Raw genomic sequence first — 24703 nt, 5'->3', positions numbered from 1 at the left:
CTAATAGCAGTCTTCAGTTATGTCTTTTTTATGGTAGTAAGAAAACTTAACATGATACACATCTTCTTAACAAGCTTTTAAGTGCACAGTATGGTATTGTTCACTGTAGGGCCAACAGGTCTCTAGAACTTACTCATTTTGTGCAAATGAAACTTGATGCCTATTAAATAGCAACTTCTCATTTCTCCCTCCCCTTAGCCCTTGACAGCCACCATTGTACTCCCTGTTTCAATGAATTTGAGTATTTTAGATTCCTTATATAAGTGAAATCATATAGTATTTGTCCTTTTGTGACTGGCAAATTTCACTTAGCATAATGTCCTCGAATTTCATTCATGTTGCTGCATGTGGCAAAATTTTCTTTATCTTCCATTTTTTAAAGACTTTGTTTTGTTAGAGCAGTTTGTTTTATAGTAAGATTATAATACAGAGATTTTCTATATACCTTTTATCCCCCTACACACAGAGCCTTCCCCATTCTCAACATCCCCCCAACAGATTATTTCTTTCTTTTTAAAGTCTGAATAATAATCCATTGTGTGTATGTATGTATATGATACCTATCTATCTATCTATCTATCTATCTATCTATCTATCTATCTATCTATTCTACTCACACATGTACTGTATAACACATTTTTTATCCACTTATTCTCTGAAGGACATTTATGGTGTTTCCATACCTTTACTATTATGAATAGTGCTGCAATGCATATTGGAATGCTGATATCTCTTCAAGATTCTGACTTCAGTTCTTTTGGATACATACCCAGAACGGGGACTGCTAGGTCATATGGTAGTTCAATTTTTAATTTTTTGAGTAATCTTGTTTTCTGTAGTGGCTGTGCCATTTTACATTCCCTGCAAGAGTGTCCAAAGTTCTTATTTCTCCACATCCTTTCCAACATAGTTATGTTTTTTATGATGATTGTCATCCTAATAGGTGTAAAGTGATATCTCATTGTGGTTTTGATTTGTAATTCCCTGATATTAGTGATGCTGAGTATCTTTTTATATATCTGTTGGCTGTTTGCATCTCTTTGTATAAATGTTTAATCAAGACATTTGCACATTTTCAATAAGTTTGTTTTTTTACTACTGGTTTATAGGAATTTCAGTTATTTCTTCTCTATTTGTTTATTTTTGGTGTGTCTCTCTCACAAGAACATACATCTATAAAGGCAGATATCTTATTTGACTTGTCTTCTGTCATGTTTTCATTATCAAAGTTAGGGCTTTACAAATAGTAGATGATCAACATTAGTGGAATATTATGATGTGATAAGAGTAGGCTAAATGCATGTATTAAAGGGAAGGTGAAAAGAAGTATCAGTAGGTATAACCAATGTAGTTTATATAATGATTTAAAAACCTGATAGAGAATTTTGTAATTGAGGCAGAATATTATTAGGTAGTTTGAAGAATCTTGACCAAGACTTGAGGTGAATCTAAATAGTTTTTTCCAGGATACTTGTGGTCCTAGTTTCATGCTGGTCACTGTTTCATGCTGGTCACTGCTGTTACCCAGCCCTCATAGTCCTTCATGGGCACCGGATTCTTTGGTCATTGTCCTCAAGGCCATGGTTCTTTGTGTTCAGTCCTTCTACTTATTTCCTGACTCTGTACTACCCCTTAAAAATATAATTGGACCAATAGATAATACCTTGAGTCTGCCACGGGGTGGCTATCTTCTAGTAGTTAAGGAGAGAAGTGTTTTTCTTCTTATTTTTTTCCCCTAATCTCCTATAGCAATAAGAACAATGCTACCAGAAATAACATTTTTATTATTTTGTCACAGAGATTTGTTGACATGCTCAGTTTTATTTTATTTTATTTATTTATTTATTTTATTTTTTTAAATGTCTTTATTGATTAAGGTGTCACATATTTGTCCTCATCCCCCCATTCCCATCCCACACCCCTCCCCATGGATGCCCCAACCCCCTGTTGAACTTAACCATTGGTTAGGCTCATATGAATGCACACAAGTCCTTTGGTTGATCTCTCTCCCCCCTCCCCTATCCTCCCTCTGAGGCCCGATAGTCTGATCGATGCCTCCTTGTTTAAGACATGCTCAGTTTTAAAGGGATAGGATCTAGGGTCATGTTAAGTTATATCTTAGCTGACTGAAACATGAGAATTTGCAGAGAGAGATGTTATCCTAAAAAATCACTTACCCCTTCTTTTGTTTAGCTCTAATGTTTCCATAGAGTTACTGCTCAAGACACATTAGGTCTTAGAGGCTGATAAAGGAAAGATCATCCTCATCCCCTAAGTCAGTGGTCGGCAAACTGTGGCTCGCGAGCCACATGTGGCTCTTTGGCCCCTTGAGTGTGGCTCTTCCACAAAATACCACGGCCTGGGTGAGTCTATTTTGAAGAAGTGGCATTAGAAGTTTAAGTTTAAAAAATTTTGGCTCTCAAAAGATATTTCAATCGTTGTACTGTTGATATTTGGCTCTGTTGACTAATGAGTTTGCCGACCACTGCCCTAAGTGATACACTCGGTGGTTCAAAAGAAGAGATCCCTGGTTCTCAGTGTTAGAGCTCTTAGCTTCACTCAATCACCTATGACCTAGTGGTGAAATGTTTTGGCATAGAAGACAGAAATGTGTTGTGTTTCAACATGGGTTACTTTAAAAACCTAATCAGCATAGCCTTTTTCTTGAGTCAGAGTCCATTAGGCTCTGAATTCTATACTTTAGGTAAATTCTTATTATTTATTGATTGTGTCTACATTTTTTATAAATTTTATTTCTGAAATAATATACTTATAACAACAAAGCAACTAATATAAAAAAGACTGTTATCAACAGCAATATCTCCTAATTCAACCTTTTCAACTCCAGTCACATTTCGCCGGTAAATCTCTTATTTTTGTCTATGATTATTTTATGGGGTTACTAGCAAACATTCTAGGTGATATATCAAAACAACTAATTTTTTATTTATCAATTTTAGATATTATGCATTAATTTGCTGATATGCAATCATTTATATTACCCCTATTCTTCTCCTTTCAAAGGTTTCTAAACTAAACAAATTTGCTCAAGCTCTATTTACTTTTCTATTAAAATGACTCTCCATTTTTTCCATGATATTCTTTCTTCTTTTTAACCATATTTTCTTCTTGCTTTGCATGTTAAATCTTTAGACAACTCCACTTTTATTTTTACACTAGAGGCCTGGTGCACGAATTCGTGCATGGGTGGGGTCTGCCCGGCCCGCCCCAAAGGGGACCGATCTGAGGTGTGGCTGACCTGGGGGAGGAGCTGAGGGATGTTGAGGGGGGCCAATCAATGCCCCAATCGGGCTGGTTGGCCACCGGCAGTACATGTCATAGTGACTGGTCATTCGGGTCCTTCTAGTTCCGTCGTTCTGGTCGCTTGGCTTTGATATATACTAGAGGCCTGGTGCACAAAATTAGTGCACAGGAGTCCCTTAACCCGGCCTGCACTCTCTCCAATCTGGGACACCTCGAGGGATGTTTGACTAAATCAGCAGTCGGGACATCCCTCTCTCATTCCAGGATCATTAGCTCCTAACTGCTCACCTGCCTGCCAGCCTGATTACCCCTAACTGCCCTCCCCTGGTCGCCCTTAACCACCACTGCCTCGGCCCCCGCCACCATAGCTTTGTGTGGAAGAACATCCAGATGGATATCCAGATGTCCAGTCTAATTAACATATTACCCTTTTATTAGTATAGAATAGAGGCCCGGTGCACAAATTTGTGCATGGGAGGGGTCCCTCGGAGTGGCTTGTGGTGATCGGGCTGAAACCCACAGTCCAACGCCACCTGCAGCTCCTAACTGCCACTCCCTCACATCCTGGCCCCACTGAGCCAGCTGTGGGCTCGCGCCCAATCAGTCCCGATTGGGAGAGGCTCGTACTTTCCAGCCTTGAGTCCTGCATCTGGAACCCTCCTGAGGAGAGTGGCCTGAAGGATCGGGGTGAAACCAGCTCTCCAACATCCCCCAAGGGGCCCCAGATTATGAGAGAGCATAGGCCAGGCCAAGAGACCCCACTGGTGCACAATTGGGGCTGGGGAGGGAGCATGGGTGGGCTCCATGGTGTGTCCGGCCCATCTCGCTCAGTCCCAATTGGCCAGACCCCAGCAGCAAGCTAACTTACTGGTCAGAGCATCTGCCCCCTGGTGGTCAGTGCACGTCATAGCAAGCAGTTGAGCTGCCTTAGCGTATCATTAGCATATTACGCTTTGATTGGTAGAACAGTTGACAGGATGACCAGACACTTAGTATATTAAGCTTTTATTATATAAGACTAGAGGCCTGGTGCACGAAATTTGTGCACAGGGGGCTCCCCTCAGCCTAGCTTGCACCCTCTCCAATCCAGGATCCCTTGGGGGATGTCTGACTGCCAGTTTAGGCCTGATCCCCGGGATAGGGCCTAAACTGGCATTCAGATATCCCTCTCACAATACAGGACCACTGGCTCCTAACCACTTACTGGCATGCCTGCCTGATTGCCCCTCACGGCCTCTGCCTGCCTACCTGGTTGCCCCCAACTGCCCCCCCCCGCCTGCCAGCCTGGTCACCCCTAACTGCCCCCCTGGCAGCCTGGTCACCCCCAACTGCCCCCCTGTTATCCTGGACACCCCTCACTGTCCCCCCCACCATTGGCCTGGTCACCCCATGCAGCCTGCTGTTCAGCCATTGTGTGAGGACGTCCTGACCAATTTGCATATTACCCTTTTATTAGTATAGATATACAGATTGCTAATGTTTTTTAACATTAATGTTCTATACTGTAATTACAGTGAGTCATCTGTGCTTTGTTTAAAGACTGACTTTAAAATTGAAAAAAGTAAATGGCATTTATTAGCATTATAGGACAAATTAGAATTAAAGGGTAGGATTATATGTACTTATTTTTAGTCTCTCTCTCTCTCTCTCTCTCTCTCTCTCTCTCTCTCTCTCTCTCTCTTTACTTATATCTCTCTATCTGTATTTCCATCTCTTTCTCTCTCATTCTTTTTATTTTTTCATTGGAGATCTTACTCCCAGTCTTGTGATCCAGTGTGGACAGCTTTTTCCTTATGTTTAATGCATATGATTTATTCTGGAGCTTCTCTTTGCCATCTTGCTTTGTTCAATTTTCTGTTTCTTAGATTCCATGGCATTATTTTGACTTATTTTCTCATTTTTGCGGAAGTTCAACTTACAATTTCTTCTTAAGAGTTGATGGCTGATAAACTTTGAGATAAACCCCCAACCCCTACATATACTTCTCCACTCCCCCTGCCACATAAAATCTATACAATCAGTTAAAATAGTTTGGTGTAGAACTCTAGCTTGATTATAATTTCCCCTAATAATTTTGAATGTATTGCTTTCCTGTTTTCTTATTTCTAGCATAGTTGAAAAGAAGTCTCACATATGTTTAATTTGTACTCCTTTGAAACTTACTTACCTTTTTCTGTCTGAGAAGTAAAGAAAAAAGTTTTCTTTAAGCATCTTAGTCTAAAATGTCACACACACACACACACACACACACACACACACACACACACACACACGTTCATGTTTTCTACTCTTTTTGCTGGTGGGTTACTTATAAATGTGGTCCTCATATTTTTGGTCTCAGGAAAGGGAGTGGGGGAAATGGTAGTGGCATTACTTATAAAAGTAATGTCACTCAATCACTCTATTCTTAATCTTTCTTTTTGCTTTCACCCTCTTATTTATAGGCTGGAATCATGGTCATCCAGAATTCTGTGGAGAGCAATGGCTTCCATTCCTCTGTAGCTTTTTTCAATAAGCAAATTATGTTGCAATTTTGTCTGCCAATTTCTCCATTTCCCTGTTTCTATCCACATATCACCTTTTATACATGCTTTATATGCTTTAATTTTCTTGTTTATTATATGTGTTCATTTTTTTAAACCTTTTATGCTTCTACATTTTTATCACAGTGGTATAGTGGAAGAAATAGAAGCAAAAACACATATTTATTCCAGACAAAATTTCTACCTTTTTTTATTCACAGGGGATGTCTCTATTCTTATGCAAATTTGTGTATAAATAAAAGCATAATGAATAGGCTACTCAACTTCACTATCCTACTTTAAGTGCCATATCTGAATGTCAAGGGAGAGAACACTAAACTTTTCCATGGAAAGGAGATTAATTTAAGAGACTGAAATCAGTGTTTGAACCATAACCTGGGGCCACTATTCATTCTGTGATCTAGGGAAACCTACTTACTCTCTCTTTGCCTCAGTGTTTTTAACTGTAAAATGATTCAATAGTAGTAGTTCTAATCTTGTAGAATTATTATGAAAGTTGAATGAATTGTCGATACTGTTTAGAATTGTGCGTTGCATGAAATCAGATTCAGGAAGGGATGATTATTGTGACATCTGCATTATTACTGTTCTTGCCATACCTGAAGCTATGCTTTGGTTCAGGCAAAATATCCTGGCATTTAAATGAAAATAATTGTCCCTTGAAGGTAAAGACTATATTGTTTTGTTCACAGACATAAATAACCTTATTTTCACTTCTAGGTAGAAATTGATTTGATCTCAACTGTCATTTGATTCTTGTTGAAAAGTATAAAATTTATCCAAAAACTTTAAATTAAGAACTTTGTTTTAAATGATTGAATTACCTTAAATTTTTGTTTGGTGCACTCAGCCTGGAGTCTTAGAAAGAGCACATGTTTAATAGACGGAAGACAAAATATGTAAATTTAATTAAGAAAGTTAATGTATATGAATCTTATATTGTTTATCTATGAAAAGAGAATGGTAATAGTTTTCTTACAGGTTTGCTATGACAATATAAAATAATATAATAATAAATGTGTGATTTTCAGTAAAATGCTAGCATCTTGAAGATCAGGACTATTTTTTTTTTATCTGTGGGACATTGCAGAGTCTCTGCTACTAAGTGAGCACTCAATATGACTTAATAATGTACAGGATTACAATTTGCATAAACTGTGAAAAAATTAAAAGAGATTGATATAACTGTAAAGAATCCAGTAATGGAAAGTACTAATGATTAAAAGCTTACACACTTTAAACAACAAGTTAAAGAACAATCTTTTTTGTACTTGCTTGGGTATTTTGTTTGAGAAGGAAAATTTAAATACTAAAATGTCACTATGATTTGCATTTTTAAAGGTAAAAGTGATTTTGCTGCTTCTCTTAGAAAACAGAGATTGAGAATATAATAAAAGAAAATAGAAAGTATTATAGTTTAATAGCTATTTATTATTTAATAAGATGATTATCTGTTCCATAAAAAAAACCTTTTCATTTTTATAGATAAGAAACTATGGTGGGCAGACCACAACTTAGCTCAGCTGGGAACCTGCAGCAAAAGAGATGGAAGAAACCCCACTGTCCTGAGAAATAAGACTTCTGGGGTTGTTCATATGAAAGTGTACGATAAAGCAGCACAGCAAGGTATGTCACACTGAAATGAGCTTGTGCTGCCTTTTGAATATATAATGTTCTCTTTTTTTATATTATTTTATCAATTCAACAATTGACGGTTCCTATTTTTCTTCTAATATAAAAGAGGGGTGAAAGGCAAATTCTGCTTAATACTATTGAAGAAATTACTTTCATAAGGCCTATAATGAGCTTTCAAAACATTAGCAGAGATGCCCAGGGATTCATAGTGTTGTCAGGTCTTTGAAGCAGGTCTTACTCAGTTCTTGATTACAAAATATAAGAATAAGGAAAAAAGAAATACCAGCAAAATATATGAAATGTACAATTAAGCCCAGAAACTGAATGAACGAGTCGGCTTCAAATGGACTATGTCGACATAAGGATTCCATATCCAAAAGCACAGCATTATTGGCTCTGAACATTTTGCTTTTTTGTTTTTGCTTGTCCAAATGGTGTGCAGCGTCACGGAGTGAGAGAACTAGCAGATGGTTTACATAGGTGGACTTGTCACATTGCCCACATGGCAATTAGTCCAGAGATGCCAGCCAGGACAGCCCCGCACCTGCTAGTCCTTTCTTAGTTTTTGCTTCATGATCCGTGACATTAGCAGAACTCCCTTCAGAGAAAAAAAAAATATAGTCACTGCCATGAGAATCGTTATCTTCATATATCTTCAGTCTTAGGAAAAAAATTTCAAGAAAATGTACTTTGTATCTAAGGTAGGTGGGCATGTCGGCCAAAGCAAAGAGGAGAGAGGGAAGAATAGGGAACCAAGGGGATCACCAATTCAGTACTCAGTTGACAACCACTAAGTAGGCAGGATTTGTTGGCGATACCAATTGAGAGCCAGGCCTGCACATCGAGAGACAAATGAAGACCAGATTCATGGTTGCTTTCCCTGAACAGAGCATGGGCCAAATTTGGGCATGAAGTTATTTTTTTTTTTTTTACAGGAACAGCAGGAATCATGTTTCTTTTTCATAAACTAAAATAAATAAAACATTTTTAAGAGAAAGCAATTGCTGTAAAGAACCACCTGAAGTGATTACTGTGTTTGTTCTTTTCATGGTTGAGAAGACACCAACACCCAAACTCATCAGCACAAACCTGTATTTGGTGTCTCACATTTATGTTGGCCATTGTCTATAATAATGAGCAGCATTGTTTTCACTAGCAATTTCACAATGGAACATTTTCTGTATCAAAATAAACAACTTAACTGGCATTCAAGTCGTGGGGAATAAATTATTAATTGGGGGGAAAAAACACTGGTACTCAATAAAATACCATGATATTTGTGTGGATTTTAATACAATAAATAAGTATAAAACCTTATAGTACCATGATAAACTTCAATTCATAGTCTATACTTGATGAGATTATATCTGAAAACACACATTAGAAAATGTGAGAGACAGAAAAATATATTTCTATACAGGGTTTTAAAAATCTGTATTCACTTTTTCTAAATGTGAGCAAGTACATGTTTTGTTTGAATTTGTAAATTAACATATTATATCTAATTTTTCTAGATACAGTTTCAATAAAGTTTCTAGGAGAAACATTTTAGTGTAATATTCTTGGCTCATTTTGTTCATGGTAACATGATTTATCTTATCTTCTAAGGATTTGGTTATATAGATACAGATGGGTATTCTACGCCTGTGAAAGTGTTACCAAACTGACAAGATCCTCTAGGAATTAGAAATTAATGGTATAATATGAGTAAGCTTAAAGGCAGTGAAAATAGTATTTTTAAAGAATAATATGCTGATAAAAGCATCTGTATTAAAGACAATCCCATTAACAGAATTACAGCAGGTAGCTTAAAAGCTTCATTAGTTTGAAATATGGACAATTTAGGACTCCTTAAGATGTTAACATTACTGCCACTTTGAATTTCAAAATACAATTAGCTACTTCATTTATCATTTTTGACATAGATCACTGGAGTGCTGAGACTTCTCGGTAGTGAAGTGGACTTTCTAGCTCCAGTAGAGAATTGAGGCATGAGGTTGGAACATCAGCATCATTACAAAATATTAAGCCAAGCTAGTATTTCATACTTGCTAGATGATTATTACCTAAGTTGTCACTTTTAAAAATTACTCTAATATTTGTCCTGTAACAAATCCATATTTAATAGGCAAAGATAAATATTGTTAATAATGACTAACTTCCTTTTCTTTTTTTACTTCCTTCACTATCAATTTTTCTTTCCTTCACTATCAATTTTCCCTTAGAGACTGAACAAATTATACATGAAGTGTGTATTGTTGCACAACATAGTTGTTCACTTAGATTAATTTTATTATTTATAAAAATAAATACTGGTATAATATAGTATATATTGCTATTACTCCAACTGTGTTAAAAAATGCACCCCCCAAAAAAGCTACTTTATTTTTACATATTTTTATATTATCAAGGTTCTATAATCCCTTATTTTCTATTGATTCTATAAATTTATTCTCTTCCTTAATATATTTTTGTTTACTTCTTCAAGTCCCTTATTTTTTTCTTCTCTCCATTTGGTGTTTCTTCAAATTTTATAGTTAAGCATTACTTGTCAATCACTCCCCTGTTTTTCAGTCTTTTGTGAAAGTTGAAATAAATCCGTATCCCAATGCATATTCCTCTAGATTGGCCTTGTGGTAACATACTATACATTCACATGTGCGGGGGCCTGATGCGGCTGGGGCCAAACATGGCGGGGATCTCCCTTTTCCACGTCCCGCGTGGCAAGAGAGATGAACGAACCGGTTCTAAATGGAGGCGACCAGGGATTGAGAAATATTAGAAATAAAGAAAACAAGGCGCAGAAATAGATTCATTAAGCTGGGAGCTGGGTGGATCTTTCTGTGCCTTGCTGAGGCCACGGAACAGATCCAGCCTGCAAAGCTGGTGCTTTATTATAATCAGGGACAAACAAGGTAATCTACTATGTTGTTGTAAGTTTCACTTGTTTTGGCAGCACTTGCTGCCCCTCCCACAGCCCACTAGCTACCCAGGAAAGATCTAGGGAGCAGTCACAAGATCAAGCTTAATTATGCTTAGAGGACTGAGCCCTCCAAGCTGGGACTTGTTTGCGACTTTGCCAGCAGGTCAGTCCGAGGCTTAACCCTATAACTGCTTCCTACATACATGCTTTCTATAAAATGAAATGTGTGTATTGTCAGTATAGCATTATTATAAATGTGTAAATATTACTAAAATAATCAGAGATCTGAAACTTTACCTTAGTGTTATGTCAGCTTGGGAAAAAGAGGAGTAAGTCCATTAATCTTTGTTAGTTTATATAGAGACTAGAGGCCCTATGCACGAAATTCATGCAGGAGGCTTGGCCCTCGCAGCCCTGCCTTCGTCCGGAAGGTTGTCCTGAGGGTTGTTCTGCTGTTCTGTCTAATTAGCATATTAGCTCTTTATTATATAGGATAAAGGTAATCATTTTGAAAGTTCCAGCCAACTCAAATCCTACTATGAGGACCTGTGTAAGATGGAGTTCAACATTGACTGAACTGGCTGCTATAGGAAATGAGCGGAGAATATGGTATCTCCTGATGAGAAATCTCCCAAATTGAGGGTATTCCATACTTCAAAAATGACAGAACTCATGACAGGTTTGATTGACAATTAAATCCCATCAGACTGTCTTTACTTCAGGAGAGCAGAAATAATGAATTGCATTGGTACTTTGAATTATCCATAGAGCAATATTGATATATAGCTTTCATCATGCTTTGTAATTCTCACTGGATTTACTTCATATCAGAGCTTGTACATCCAGTAAATGACATTACATGTCTTAGAATAATAAAATTGTTATAAAAATTGAATATTTGATAAACTTACTAGGTAAGATTGTAAATTACTTAACTTTACTCTATCAGCTTTAACTAACACACTGAATCTAGTAAATGCAATGGAACATTTTCATAGAATGCCTATCTGTGATTACCTGACTAATATTTGTCTTTGCCACTACATACAAATACAAAAGTTAATATGCCAGTTAATTAGATGACTATTAGAGGGTGTGCTTTAAACACATTTTGGGAGAATTATGTTTCTAGGAATGGCAAAATTTATTCTCTTGCTTTCAAAAAATTAATCCAATTTATATATGCCTCCTTTCTTTCAATGGCATAATCATTGAGTTGAGTTAATAATATAATTTAACATCTATTTATTTGAGACATTTGATTAAAGTTTTCTTGAAAAGGAAGTACCTGTAGAGTTGTAAATAAAATTTAGAAGTAAAAATATAAAGATTTCCTGGTTTATGTGATCTTAAAATATTACAAAGGTCTATGACAGTATTCATGGCAAATCAATTTTCTTTTGCTGTTCTGTAACTATGAATCTCCTCATATATCTCTCTTTACTTAAAATATTTAATGACTTTATTTATTTTTATTGAGATACAATAGAGGCATAACAGTATATAAGTTTAAGGTGTACAGTGTGTTAATTGGGTATATTTGTATATTGCAATATGGTTACCACTGTATCTTTAGCTAACACATCTATCATGTCACATAATTACCTTTTTGTCTGTGTGTGTCTGTGTATGTGTGTGGTGGGAACAATGAATATCTGGTCTTAGCAACACTGAATTGTATTGCAAGTTAAATTGATACTATAAATTAATTATATTATTATTGTCTATAATCATTATGCCATATTCTAAATCTCCACTTACCTTTTTGGAAGGGCAGTTTTCAAATTGTTCAATTTGAAATTATTCAATAGAAAACAATTGCATTTAGAAATCATTAATAGCAAAGTATTTGTTCAAATGATATTATTATTATCATTATTAATATTTTAATTTTGTTACTTTCCTTTGTTTTCCATCAATTCAGGCAGCAATTCCTGCAAGCTAAATAATGGTGGATGCTCTCAGCTTTGTTTACCAACCTCAGAAACTACAAGGACTTGCATGTGTACGGTGGGATATTATCTCCAGAAGAACCGCATGTCATGTCAAGGTATAAGGTTTTGAAAAATCTTAGTTCTGATGCATTTACTCATCCATGCAGATATTAGGCAACCAAAATCAGATAAAAATTAGAAAACAATAATATTAGCTTTTTATTAGGACAGTGGTGCCCTAATAAGTACCATATGTAGAATTTCAAATGTACCTACAATATTTTCAGTATCTCTGTTCTTGTGAAACTTTCTAAGTTTTCACTTATTTTCAGGAACTACAGTTTATTATCACACCTTTAACCAAATCCAGTCGAAGCCACCTGAAACTTGAAAATAGGTAAAAAACAGTGGTTGGTTTGCTACAGTTACAATCTAATTGGGATGTAGTTTATTTGAAAGTAAAAAACAAAACAAAACAAAAGTTTATATTTACTTTCTTTCAACTATTTACGAGAAAGTACCAGAGACCATGTAAATTCTCAGGTTTGCTTAACTGTGGGAGAATGGTTCAGAAGAACAGGAAGTTAATAAATATATCTTTTTGCTTTTTATTTCATAGACTCTAGTTCTACTAGTCCCAAAGAGCTTTGGTTCTAGAATAATCTTTTTATCCAGTGATTATAACTTAATTTTATTTTAAAATTTTTCAAATTTTTATGATAAATATGTATGTTAATACCAGCATATATTTCATTTTAAATCATATATTCATGGGGCACTCATGTGCAAGCACTGCTCTCAGTACCTTAACACATTAATTCACAGAATCCTCATAATAACTTTGTGAAGTAGATTTCTTGTTTCCGTTTTTTAGAGATGAGGAACCTGAATCACAGAAAATTAACCAACTTGTCCAAGTCACACAGCTATGCCGTGGTGAAGACATATCTAAACTTAGGAATTTTTGTTTTAGTAAGAAAATCTGCATATATTAACAATTTCTGGCATATTAGAAAAATTCATAAACTTCATCATGAGGACTTCTGGTAGTCACCTTACTAGTACATATGTGTGCTTTTCATAGGACATACTTTTGATACTGAAAAAACAAAATCTTAGCAAAAATTGAGCACTTGGTGTGCTTCTGGTTTTAAAGAGATTTAAGAAGTCTATTAGAAAGGTAACTGATACAGTTATCTACAATCAAGATCTATTGTCATACATAAGCAAGGAGATGCTCGGGCTTTTGAGAAGAGGGTGAATTTTGGTTGTGAGGCCAAGTGTGCTTTCAAGTATTACCTGCCTCACTGTTTATGGTTCCCACATCAGCAGCATCTTCCCTACCTCTTAGCAATTCACATTCTCAGCCCCTTGGGCTAGAGTCAGGGGATTGGCTTTAACAATTCCTCCAGGAGATGCTGGCGTTTCCTCAAGTTCTAGAACAACTAATCCAACTACCTTTTAACTTGTCAGAAATGTAGCATACAGTGGAAAAAGGGGAGGTGGATGAAAACATATTATTTTATGAAAGAAATGTGGATCATTAAAAATAGAGCTAATGGAAGTGCTCTCCTTCCCAGGAGCCGCCCCTCGCCCTTCCCCCCCCCCACCCCTTCTTCCCCCACAGGCACACATCTCCTAGCCTCTAAGGGACCCAGGAGGCTTACAACCAGAGCAGCAATGGACACTGGCGACGCATCCCGGGCAACCCCCCAGACCCTGTCCCCAAGGCCCCCTTTTCTCTGAGTCCTTAGTCAGAGCAGCCCAGCCTAGGCTCATTTCCCCAGCCCCTCTTTGTTTCACTGTGCCCAGCTTAATAAACATCCTCTAAAATTAAAAACAAAAACAAAACAGTGCTAATGAATGATTTTGATGTTTACTCATTTTGGACTTTTCTCTTTTTTTGCTTCCAATTAGGTATAGAGTCATTTCTTATGTACTCTGTCCACGAAGGAATCAGGGGAATACCTCTGGAACCAAGTGACAAAATGGATGCGTTGATGCCTATATCTGGAACCTCTTTTGCTGTGGGAATAGATTTCCATGCAGGTAGATAGCTTTTTATTCATAATTTATATATAATGTTTCCACTTGCTGTATTAAACACAATGGGAATTAGACAATTTATACTCTGATAATCAAAAGGAGGAATAAGACAGCAAATTAGAGATGCATTTTTAAGCCAAATACAAATTGTTCTAAATATGTTTTGCCTGAAGTAAAAAAAAAAGTATAATTCTAAAGTTTAGCATTTGATTTGCAAATGAATGAAAACATCATGATTGGCATTTGGTTGCTTCGTTTTTATTTCTCTCTCTTTTTTTCCCCAAATAAAATAAGACTTTTACTTTTATCTAATTATATATATATATATATATATATATATATATATATATATACATTTTTTTACATACTTAAAACATAATATTATTAAAATATTTTTAGGATGTGATTACCTTATATTATAATAGAGGTGGTAGCAAATGAAATCCAAATAATGAAAACAATTAAAAATTCTAAGCCATTTTAAATTTCTTTTCAGTTTAGTATGTATCATTTTGAAGTCAGATTTTACATTATTTTCTTGTTTTAACAAACAGTAAAAGAAAGCAGATTAGACACTAACATTTTGCTGTGGCTAATAAAAAATAATGATTGGGAATTCATGGTAGAAACTTTTAAATTTGTTGAAATAAACAAGTGTTTTGATGCTAATTGCTAAATTCAGATATTATAAGCATTGGATATGCTTCTCTCATGATATTCAGATTTATTATTCTACAAATGAGGGTTTAAACTTATAAAAGCAAATGTCTTCACCTCTCACCCAACAAAATCATATGCTTTCTGAGTTAATGTTTTAGTGTTGAAGAAGTACATGCATGTTCCATATTTTTCTAAAGTCTTAATTATATCTAATATTAGAAACAAATAGTTCTTTGATTTATAATTTTAAAAAATCCTTAAGCATTAGCATGTGGGCTCCCTTAGTAGTAAGCTTATTTTTCCCCAGTTCCAATACATTTTGTTTAATCTTGTGTTAATGAAGTTATTGGCTACAAATTAATGAATTACTAGGAAACTTCACAAATGGTTCAAAGATGACTTCTCTTAATTAAATTGCTTTGTACCAAATGTTTGGAATTAAATAGAGGCGAACATTCTACTTTTAAAAAAGGGCTTTTTCCAAAAAGAAATATGGACAGACATAGCTTATTTTACTGAGTACTATGTTATTTTTGCCAAAATCACGGTGTGGTTTTTGATCAAACAAGGCTGTTTAATTAAACCTTATTATTCATGAAAGTCTCACTACCCTGCCATGCATAATCTACTTTGCCTTTTATTTACATGCATCTTATTCTTTAAATTTTGTTACATAGGATTTAGTAAGCACAAAACTGAGAAAATTTGAACTTCTTAAAAAGATTTATGTAGATATGCATAATGTTTTTACTAAATACACATCATCCCTTGTTTTAGCTGGTATCACTTATTTGTTTTAAAGAATCTGTAATGATTTTTGAAAGTATTGGACACATTTCTATGAGGTACAAATATTAAAATAAGGCATTTGGTCTAACTGTCCTGATTAGATCTTCAGTAAATTTCTTGTTTCTTAAGGGTAAACTGATTATTTGTATAAGTTGATCTCACTCTTCAAGGTTTTAAGTTTCATATAATGTGCTATGATACAGGATCATTTTATTTGCATTAAATAGTTCTCTCCCTGTTTCTAAAGTCCCAATAATTACTAATATCATAATAAATTATTTTAATTTAAGGTAGGTTTTCTTCTTTAAATTTAAATTTACTAGGGTAATATTAGTTAATTCCATTACATGTTTCAGGTGTACAATTGTATAATACAACATCTGTATATTGCATTGTGTGCTCACCACCAAAAGCCCTGTCTCCTTCCATCAGCATATCTATGGCCTCCTTTATGTTCTTCATCCTCTCCTTACCTCCCTTTTCCTCTGGTAAACACCATCCTATTTTCTATGTCAATGACTTTGTTGTTTTGTTAGTTCATTTGTTGCTTTCTGTCTTATATCCCACATATGACTGAAATCACATGGTTCTTGTCCTTTTCCATTGGACTTATTTAACTTAGCATGATACTCTCAAGATCTATCCGTGTTTTCACAAATCATAATATTTCATCATTTTTTTATGGCTGAGCAGTATTTCATTGTGTATATGTACCACATCTTAATTATCCAGTCATCCATCAAAGGACACTCAGGTTGCTTCCATGTCTTGGCTATTGTGAATAATGCTGCATTAAACATAGGGGTACCTATATATCTTTATGAATAAATGTTTCCCAATGTTTTGGCTAGGTACCAAGAACAGGGATTGCTGGACTATATGACAGCTATATTCTTAATTTATTTAGGAACTTCTACACTGTTTTCCATAGAGGCTGTACCAATTTACATTTCCATCAGGATTCCCTTTCCTTCATATCCTCTCCAACACTTGTTATTTTTGTCTTATTGATAATAGCCGTTCTGATAGGTGTGAGGGTATATCTCATTGTCATTTTGATTTGCATTTCTCTGATGATAAGTGAAGTTGAGCATCTTTTCATGTGCCTGTTGGCTATCTGTATGTCTCTCCAATGGATTTTTTTTTCAAAGAAACAGAAAATAATCCTCAAATTTGTATGGATAGCCAAAGTAATCCCGGGAAAAAAGAACAAAGCTGGAAGTGTTAAACTCCCCTTACTTCAAATTATACTACAAAGTTACAATAATAAAAACAGGAAGATATTGGCAGAAACATAGATGCATAGACCAATGGAACAGAATTGAGAGCTTAGAAATAAACCCACCCTTACATAGGCAACTAATTTTTTACAAAGAAGTAAAAAAACATACAATGGAGAAAGGAAAGCCTCTTCAACAAATGGTGTCAATGTAGTTTTTCATCAGAAATATTACCAGTTATTGTTTAAGACTCCATGTTCATTTTGTGCCCACCATATTTTAAAATTTCATTTCTGGAGAGAAATTATTTTTAAAAACTCAGTTCTAAATATAAAATTATATAAGCATATAAAATTACAATAGTCATATAAAATTAGAATGTTCAAGAAAAAGTAAGTTAGTAAATTTCCCTAGTGAAATTAACTTAATAATGTTAATGAATAGTCTGTAGAGCAGATATTTAAGGAATGATTAAGCAAAATTACCAGCTTTTGAAGTCATTAAATGTAAACCTAAGAGGCTAGCTAGACAGTGTGCTTAGATAATGAACCAACTAGATGATGATGATGATGATGATGATGATGATGATGATGATAATGGAGATATCAAGAGTTTTCAACAACTTTACATACATTTGTGCTTTCATCTCCCTTACAGTCTAATCCTTTACTAATTGTGTCTCATGAAAATATATTAGAATCAAAATAAGTATCAGCAACTTGATTTGTAATTTATTATAGACAATATACAAGCTCTGCAACTTTGTAGAGTGAAGTTGCTTCAGGGTGGGAGGAAGGAAAATAACGGGATTGCTCCTGAGAGAGATGGCAAAAACAAAATTTGATGTGTAAACCTCAGTTTTATTTATCTTTTTTAACCAGGGGCTTTATGGTTTACCTGATTATATGTTCTCTCTCTATTTTGCAGACATCTTATTTCCTTTTCTTTCTTTAATGACGTTTATCTCAGGGATGTAATCTCTACTTATGATTAATCAAAAATAATGATGACAAATTGAAAGGGCACAGTTGGCCCTTATTCTAATCATAATGAGGACATGGTGAGAAAGAGGATCACTTATTAAGTATAACTATCATAATTTATGTAATACTATTTCATTACCACATTTTCCAAGGAGAGAGAAATATATTGTTGAAACCTGTACGTTTCAGAAGGACAAACAAACCTGAACCTTGCTGGGTTTTGGTCCTAGTGAATTAAAGTATTCTGCAGTAAAAGGATTTCACACAACAGATGAAGCAATTCTACTGTAGATACTATCCACAGCAAAAAGAAGACCCTGTGGCTAGGTTTAAAATGTTCAAAGCATTCTGATAACTTCACTGGAAAAGTCCTATTACACTGGAAAACATACTAAACTTTGAAAATCCTTGCCTGCTTGCTGATAGTCTTTCTGATGAATTATTACTGTGTTTGATGCTTTAAACAATATCCTTTCCTGAGGAGCAAAGCCTTAAAACAAAGCCCATTGCTCTGGTCAGTAATGTGATCTTCAGTAAGTAATGCTTTATTCAGTTCTCCCACTCCCACCTTGGGGGTATTTATGACTTTTCATAATAATTATATAATAGAATATGACTTGAATAAAGGAACTTATCCTTAGATAATGTTATTTATCTAATATTTTCAAGCTTATATTATTTTTTATCTTTAATCTCTATTGTTCAAATATGAGTTATCCAACTCTGTTAACAAATATTGATTACTATCTGCTACCTTTAGGATATAAAAGCTCAATTGCTGTGGAGGATAAAGGTAAACAAAGAATGTTTCTGTGGTAATGCATAAGTGGGTGATCTATAGGGATTTTTTAATTGCATCCAAAGATCTTTATTTGAATGTCATTCCTTGGCACTCACTATGGAGAAATATTCTAATGCCTTTTACACCATCACATAGTGATCTAGCTATTAAGAAATGAAAACACTGAAGTAACATGTCGTTATATATCTGTTAAAACCCATGGAATGTACATCACGGAGAGTAAACTCTAATGTAAACTATAGATCCTAATCTAAACCTATGGATATGTCGATGTAGGCTCATCACTTATAGCAAATATATCAGTCTGATGTGGGGAGTTGATAGTAGAGGAAGCTATGTGTGCTGGAGAAGAAAGGGTGTGTGGGAACTCTGCTCAGTTTTGCTGTGAATCTAAAACTACTCTAAAAAAATAACATCTATTAAAATAATCACTGAAGGAAGCTGTGTGACAAAATATGTTTGCCATATTGTCACAGTTGAATGTCAGCTATTTACATGAAAGACTCTCTTCTTAATAGTCCCACAACCTTTACATATAGCTTTGAATGTTAGAACTAGAAGGAACATTTGATAACATCAAGCAGCATCCCTTCATGTTACAGATAAGGAAACTGGAACCTAAAAAGATCCAAGGGCTATATAAAAATGGAATATTCTACTTCTAATTCTCTACACTATGCCATCTTGCATTTGTAAGCAATGAAACAAATTTTATTTAAGCCGTTGTTCCTCTGACCTGATGAAATGACATTGCATTTCTGTAAATTTTGGCTGGTAGAAGATCATGTTTTATTTTGATTTATATACTGAATCCTCTACACTTAAAACCCATTTAATAATTGAAACAGGTGACACTCAAGTCAGAGTCTCTTTTTTTCTATGCCTGGAGGCTTAAAAAACAGCTATTTGTAAAAATTTTCTAGTAACCCCTTTGTCATCAACCAAGGCCACAGAAAAATTTTAGAAAGAAGTCTTTTTTATGTCAGTAACAATAATATCTTAAGAAATATAATACTGTTGCTTTGGGACATTTTTTCAATCTTATAAAAATCATTCCCTTGGTTACAAAGTGCATTTCAAGGGCTGATTCAATTTCTTCTTGTTCTTGGGACAGTGAACCAATACTTGGTGTTGTCATGTCAAACTTGCTTCAAGACTGTAGTTTCAGATCATGTGAACAATCTGTATGTGCTTATAGATGGGCATATCCAGTAAATCTATTAAGATGTGAAGTACTAACTACCACTAGAAAAAAACAACTTTTCAACATTTTTTTGGGAAACAAATATCATAAATATACATAGAACAAGGCATTATAGTTCAAGCAACTTATTGGAAATATCTCACAAATCTTTTTTGGATAATTTCTGAACCCCGGACCTAAAAAATAAAATAAGACAAAAAATGACCAATGTTCTCTTAGACATCTGGATTCTCCAATAGGTAACTCAAAACCAAAATCCCCAGAAAATTCACATTGATGGCCTTTTAAGATTAAAGTCTTGGTCAACGTATTTGGGATATATATTATTTTCTCTGTTGAGACAACCACTTAAGTCTCATGAAACATCTTTCTCAAGAAGTTAGCTCTCATCATGAAATTGAAAAGTCTCAGCACCAGCTTTAGACTAATTTACATGGAACACATCCAGGCTGTATTTATGTCCCTTTCTTTTCCCCTTTCCTGAGTCACTCTATGCTGCTATATTTTTTTAGCTGCCCAGTAGTCTCTTTAGCAGAGCTACATTCACAATCTGACACTCTATCTCTACTCTTTTCTTTATCAAAACTCCATTACCAGGAACCCTAATCTCAAAAATATTAATTATGCTACTTCACAGTAAGTTATTAGTAGTTGCTAAGAGATTGGCAAGTTATTTTACTAAGTGTGTTTGAGCAAAACCCAGTACATTAATTCAACATGATAAATCCAACTAAAGCATCACTAAAGATATCTGAAGAACATATTTTATGGATAATTTAACCTTTTGGGTGTTTTGCAAATTACATTGTACTTTATGTCTTAGACAATAGATTGGCACCTGTTTGTTTCCAGAAACTTTACCCAGAAACTTAACAATCAGTAGTGGAGTAATCTGACATGTTAAGTGATAATGAAGAGGTCTTCTTTACCTTAGGTACATTGATGCTCTTAGTATTAAGTGCAACTTTAACATTGGAAAAGTGTATTTTCTCCATTTTAAGAAAACCAAGGATCTATTAGTCTATTTTTCTGTTTGAAAAGCTTTCTTTAAAAAAATAGCTATGATTCAGCTTTGAAGATTGGTGGTCATTAGTTTTTAATCAAGCAGCCAGTTTTCTAGTTAATAGAGAAAAAGAAGAGTTATTTAATTTATTTTTGGACTGGTCATAATTCCTTTTTATCTTTGGCCTTATTCTTATTCAGAGGTAGTAAGTAGTAAGTAGATCCTTTTGGGGACTTGGAAAGTGGACTAATTATTTCTAAGAATTCTTTAGAATATTTAGAACAGGACTGAAGTAGAAAGCCTAGAAATGGGACTAATTATCTGCAAGTGGGTTAAGAAAACAGGGTTTGGAAGAGCAAGAAATTAAAATAACATCATCAAAAAGTATGTATTTTTGTAAATTTTAAATATGCTTTTATTGATGAGAGAGAGAGAGAGAGAGAGAGAGAGAGAGAGAGAGAGAGAGAGAGAGAGAGAGAAACATTGATCTGCTGCCTCCTGCCTGACCCCTACTGGGGATAGAGCCCACAACCAGGGCATGTCCCTGACCAGGAATCAAACTGGCGACCTTTGGTGCATGGGACTGAGCTCAATGAACTGAGCCACACTGGCCAGGGCCATCAAAAAAATCTAAATATTTATTGAGCACTTGCTACATTATATAGAAATAAGGTTTGAAAGATTGTATGTATTTATGCAATTTAATTCATCAAAACAATCTCTTGAGGAAGGTGACTATTTTAACAATGAAAAAAACTGGGTTTTGGAATGAGATACATATGCCAAAGAGAGTTGGTAGCTTTAGGATGCCCAAATTAAATTCTGTATTCAGGAATTACATTTGGGTTGTTGAGATTGACATAAGTCATGAATTGAACAATCAGTAGTGGAGTAATCAACATGAGACCCTTAATAATTTCATAATTATTGTCCCATTTCATCTTTGAAATGGAAAATTTTAATAATATTATAATCATTATTGGGGAAAATATATAGGCAATATGAGATCTCAGGGTTTGGAGGAATGGTGATTTAACTGTAGGAATATCCCTGCTAAGCTTAGGTGCAGAATTTAATAGTACAGTTTCATCTGAAAGGAGAATGAGAGAGATGATCATTATCATCATCAGTGAAAGGAGGAGAAAAAAATCATTTATTCCACTGTTTGTATTAGTTATTTATTGCTGTATAATGAAACTATCAAGATTTAACAATTTTAAGCAACAAATACATATTATACCTTCTATGGGTCAGCTTACGTGCATCATAAGGCTGCAATCAAGGTATTGGCCATACTTACTGTTTCATCAGAAGGCTCAACTAGGGGAGGATCCATTTCCAACTGTTGTCCAGATTCAGTTTCCTGTGGGCTATTCAACAGGGGGTCATAGCTCCTCACTAGCTGTTGACCTCAGTTTCTTGTCATGTGAGCCTTTCCATAATATAGTTCACCTCAGGACTGTCAGCTTCCCTTAGAGCTAATGAACAATAGAGTTGGGGGACAGACACAAACCAGAAGCCAGACCTTTGTATCCCAATTCAGAAGTGACATGTCATCACTTTTGGCATATTCTGTTTATTAGAAGCTAGGTCTAGCCAGTTCTCAAAGGGAAGTGATTAGAGTCTGATCTAAATATCAGGTAGTAGGGATCATTAGTGGCCACATTTGAGGCTGTTTATCACAATATTATTCTTGTCCATATTCTCCTTATATATAACTTTGTAAGAGGCAAATCTTGATGATTCATTTGGGTGACCAATGATGCTCCTATATGGAGAACTTCTGTATTCTGGCTTAAACCAAGTAAGGATGAATTATTGTGAAACACTAGGATCATGGTCTTGATCTCATTTTGCCTCCAATAAATAGTAAGCCTTGAATACCTAGAGAAATCCTCTGGGCGGGAAAAAAAAAAAAAGAAAAAAGAAAAAAAGAAGGTGATGCTTAATTTATCTGCCTAATCCTTTGAAGATGGAATGGGACAAAGTCAGAATTTTAATTTATAAATACTCCTCAAACTCTAGTTTTATTTACGCCACTATGCTAGAGTAAGACCAAAGTGAAGAGAGATTCCAAGAATGAAAGAATGTCTGCCACAACACAAAATATGTTATACAAGGCGCAAGCTCAGAGATATCTAACCATTTAGTGTGGGGTTTACAAAGCCAGCCTTCAGAGGAGTGCTAATTTATAGTCCTAGGACAAAGTACCAATTTAGTAGATTTTTGGCAGTGGTTCTTAACTGGGGATGATTGTGTACCCCAGATTATATTTGTCAATTTCTAGAAACATTTTTGATTGTTGTGATTGAAAGGGTGCTATGAGCATCTATTGAGTAGAGGCTAAGCAATGCACATAACAGTTTCCGACAGGAAGGAATTATCCATCCCCAAATACTAGTAGTGCCGAGATTGAGAAACCAACAGCAGGGCAAATCTAACATGCGTTTTCATTGATTTTGAAGTGTACCCCTGGTTTAGCAGCACTAATCTCAGTAATAGCAGACCCAATGTCTTTGTCATTAAGCTACTTTCTGTTAACTTGTTCATCTCATTCATTAGTACCTAGCTTTTCATGTCATGAATTTACCAAATTTGATTTTGGCCATCCATCCAGAAAAATCCTTCAGCAAAAGCCAACAACTCCCTCTACCCAGCATTTACAATTTTACCAGTATCTGAAAGAAGTCTTCGTGTAATATTAACGCTAAATCTTCTACTGACAACTCTCTGACACCAAAGATATTTAAGGAAAGCTCTTTAAAGAAATTGCTTGTACTTATCTAGAATTGCCTAGGCCCTAGGGGATACAAAAATGTGTAAACACCAGCAGAATTATCTGTAGTTATTTTCTTTTTCATCACCAATGCAGTCTGACCGTTGACTAAAGTTAATGTTGCTTAGAATGAGTTCTAGTATTCCATCAAGTGTCCCTGTTCGAGTTTTGTGGCCAGAAAGAGAGCTCCGAAGTACTTAGCATCAATTGGCAGTTACCTATGTCCACTGTGGTGCACAAGAGCACTTACGCAAATCTTCTAAGGACAGCATGTTCTCTTCCATCATTTGCTATGGGCAAAGCATTCTGTTGGTGAATTCATCTAGAATTATGTTTAAAAACAAAACAGAACTTATTTATTTAGTCTAAAATTTTATTTGTTTTATTTATTATTAAATTTTACCGAGGCTGCCGAAACCGGTTTGGCTCAGTGGATAGAGCATCGGTCTGTGGACTGAAGGGTCCCAGGTTCGATTCCGGTCAAGAGCATGTGCATTGGTTGCGGGCACATCCCCGGTGGGGGGTGTGCAGGAGGCAGCTGATCGATGTTTCTCTCTCATCGATGTTTCTGGCTCTCTGTCCCTCTCCTTTCCTCTCTGTAAAAAATCAATAAAATATATTTAAAAAAATTTTTTTACCGAGGCTTAAATGAGAGGAGCTAGATGTAAATTAAGTAGGAAAAAACTCAGATGGAAGCAGAAATGGTACTTGATTGTCAGTGTATTAAATATTAGATGATATTACTTGAGGGTTGTGACTCTCTGGCTCTGGAGTGTTTTGAAGAGTTAAACAAACCACCTCTTTAAATAAGGAATTCTCTGGGTCCCTTCCAGTTTTTTGATTATTCAACTTCCAATATTAACAGCTTGAACAGTAACAACGTACAGGCTATTTTTTTTTTTAACACCATCTATTTTCTTG

General features: G+C 35.1%; 1 protein-coding gene across 1 annotated transcript in view; it reads left to right on the top strand.

Moving 5' to 3' along the window:
• The window catches only part of LRP1B (LDL receptor related protein 1B), a 1704605-nt gene that overhangs the window by 1202997 nt on the left and 476905 nt on the right, over positions 1-24703 (top strand). Inside the window, exons 33-35 of the mRNA XM_054723549.1 lie at positions 7293-7433; positions 12290-12415; positions 14217-14348. Coding sequence (XP_054579524.1) covers positions 7293-7433; positions 12290-12415; positions 14217-14348 — 399 coding nt within the window. The remainder of the gene's footprint in view (positions 1-7292; positions 7434-12289; positions 12416-14216; positions 14349-24703) is intronic.

Source organism: Eptesicus fuscus, chromosome 11 (assembly GCF_027574615.1).
Source record: "Eptesicus fuscus isolate TK198812 chromosome 11, DD_ASM_mEF_20220401, whole genome shotgun sequence".
NCBI lineage: Eukaryota > Metazoa > Chordata > Mammalia > Chiroptera > Vespertilionidae > Eptesicus > Eptesicus fuscus.
Note: the sequence above shows the minus strand (reverse complement) of the source record. Positions and strands in the feature narration are given on the sequence as shown.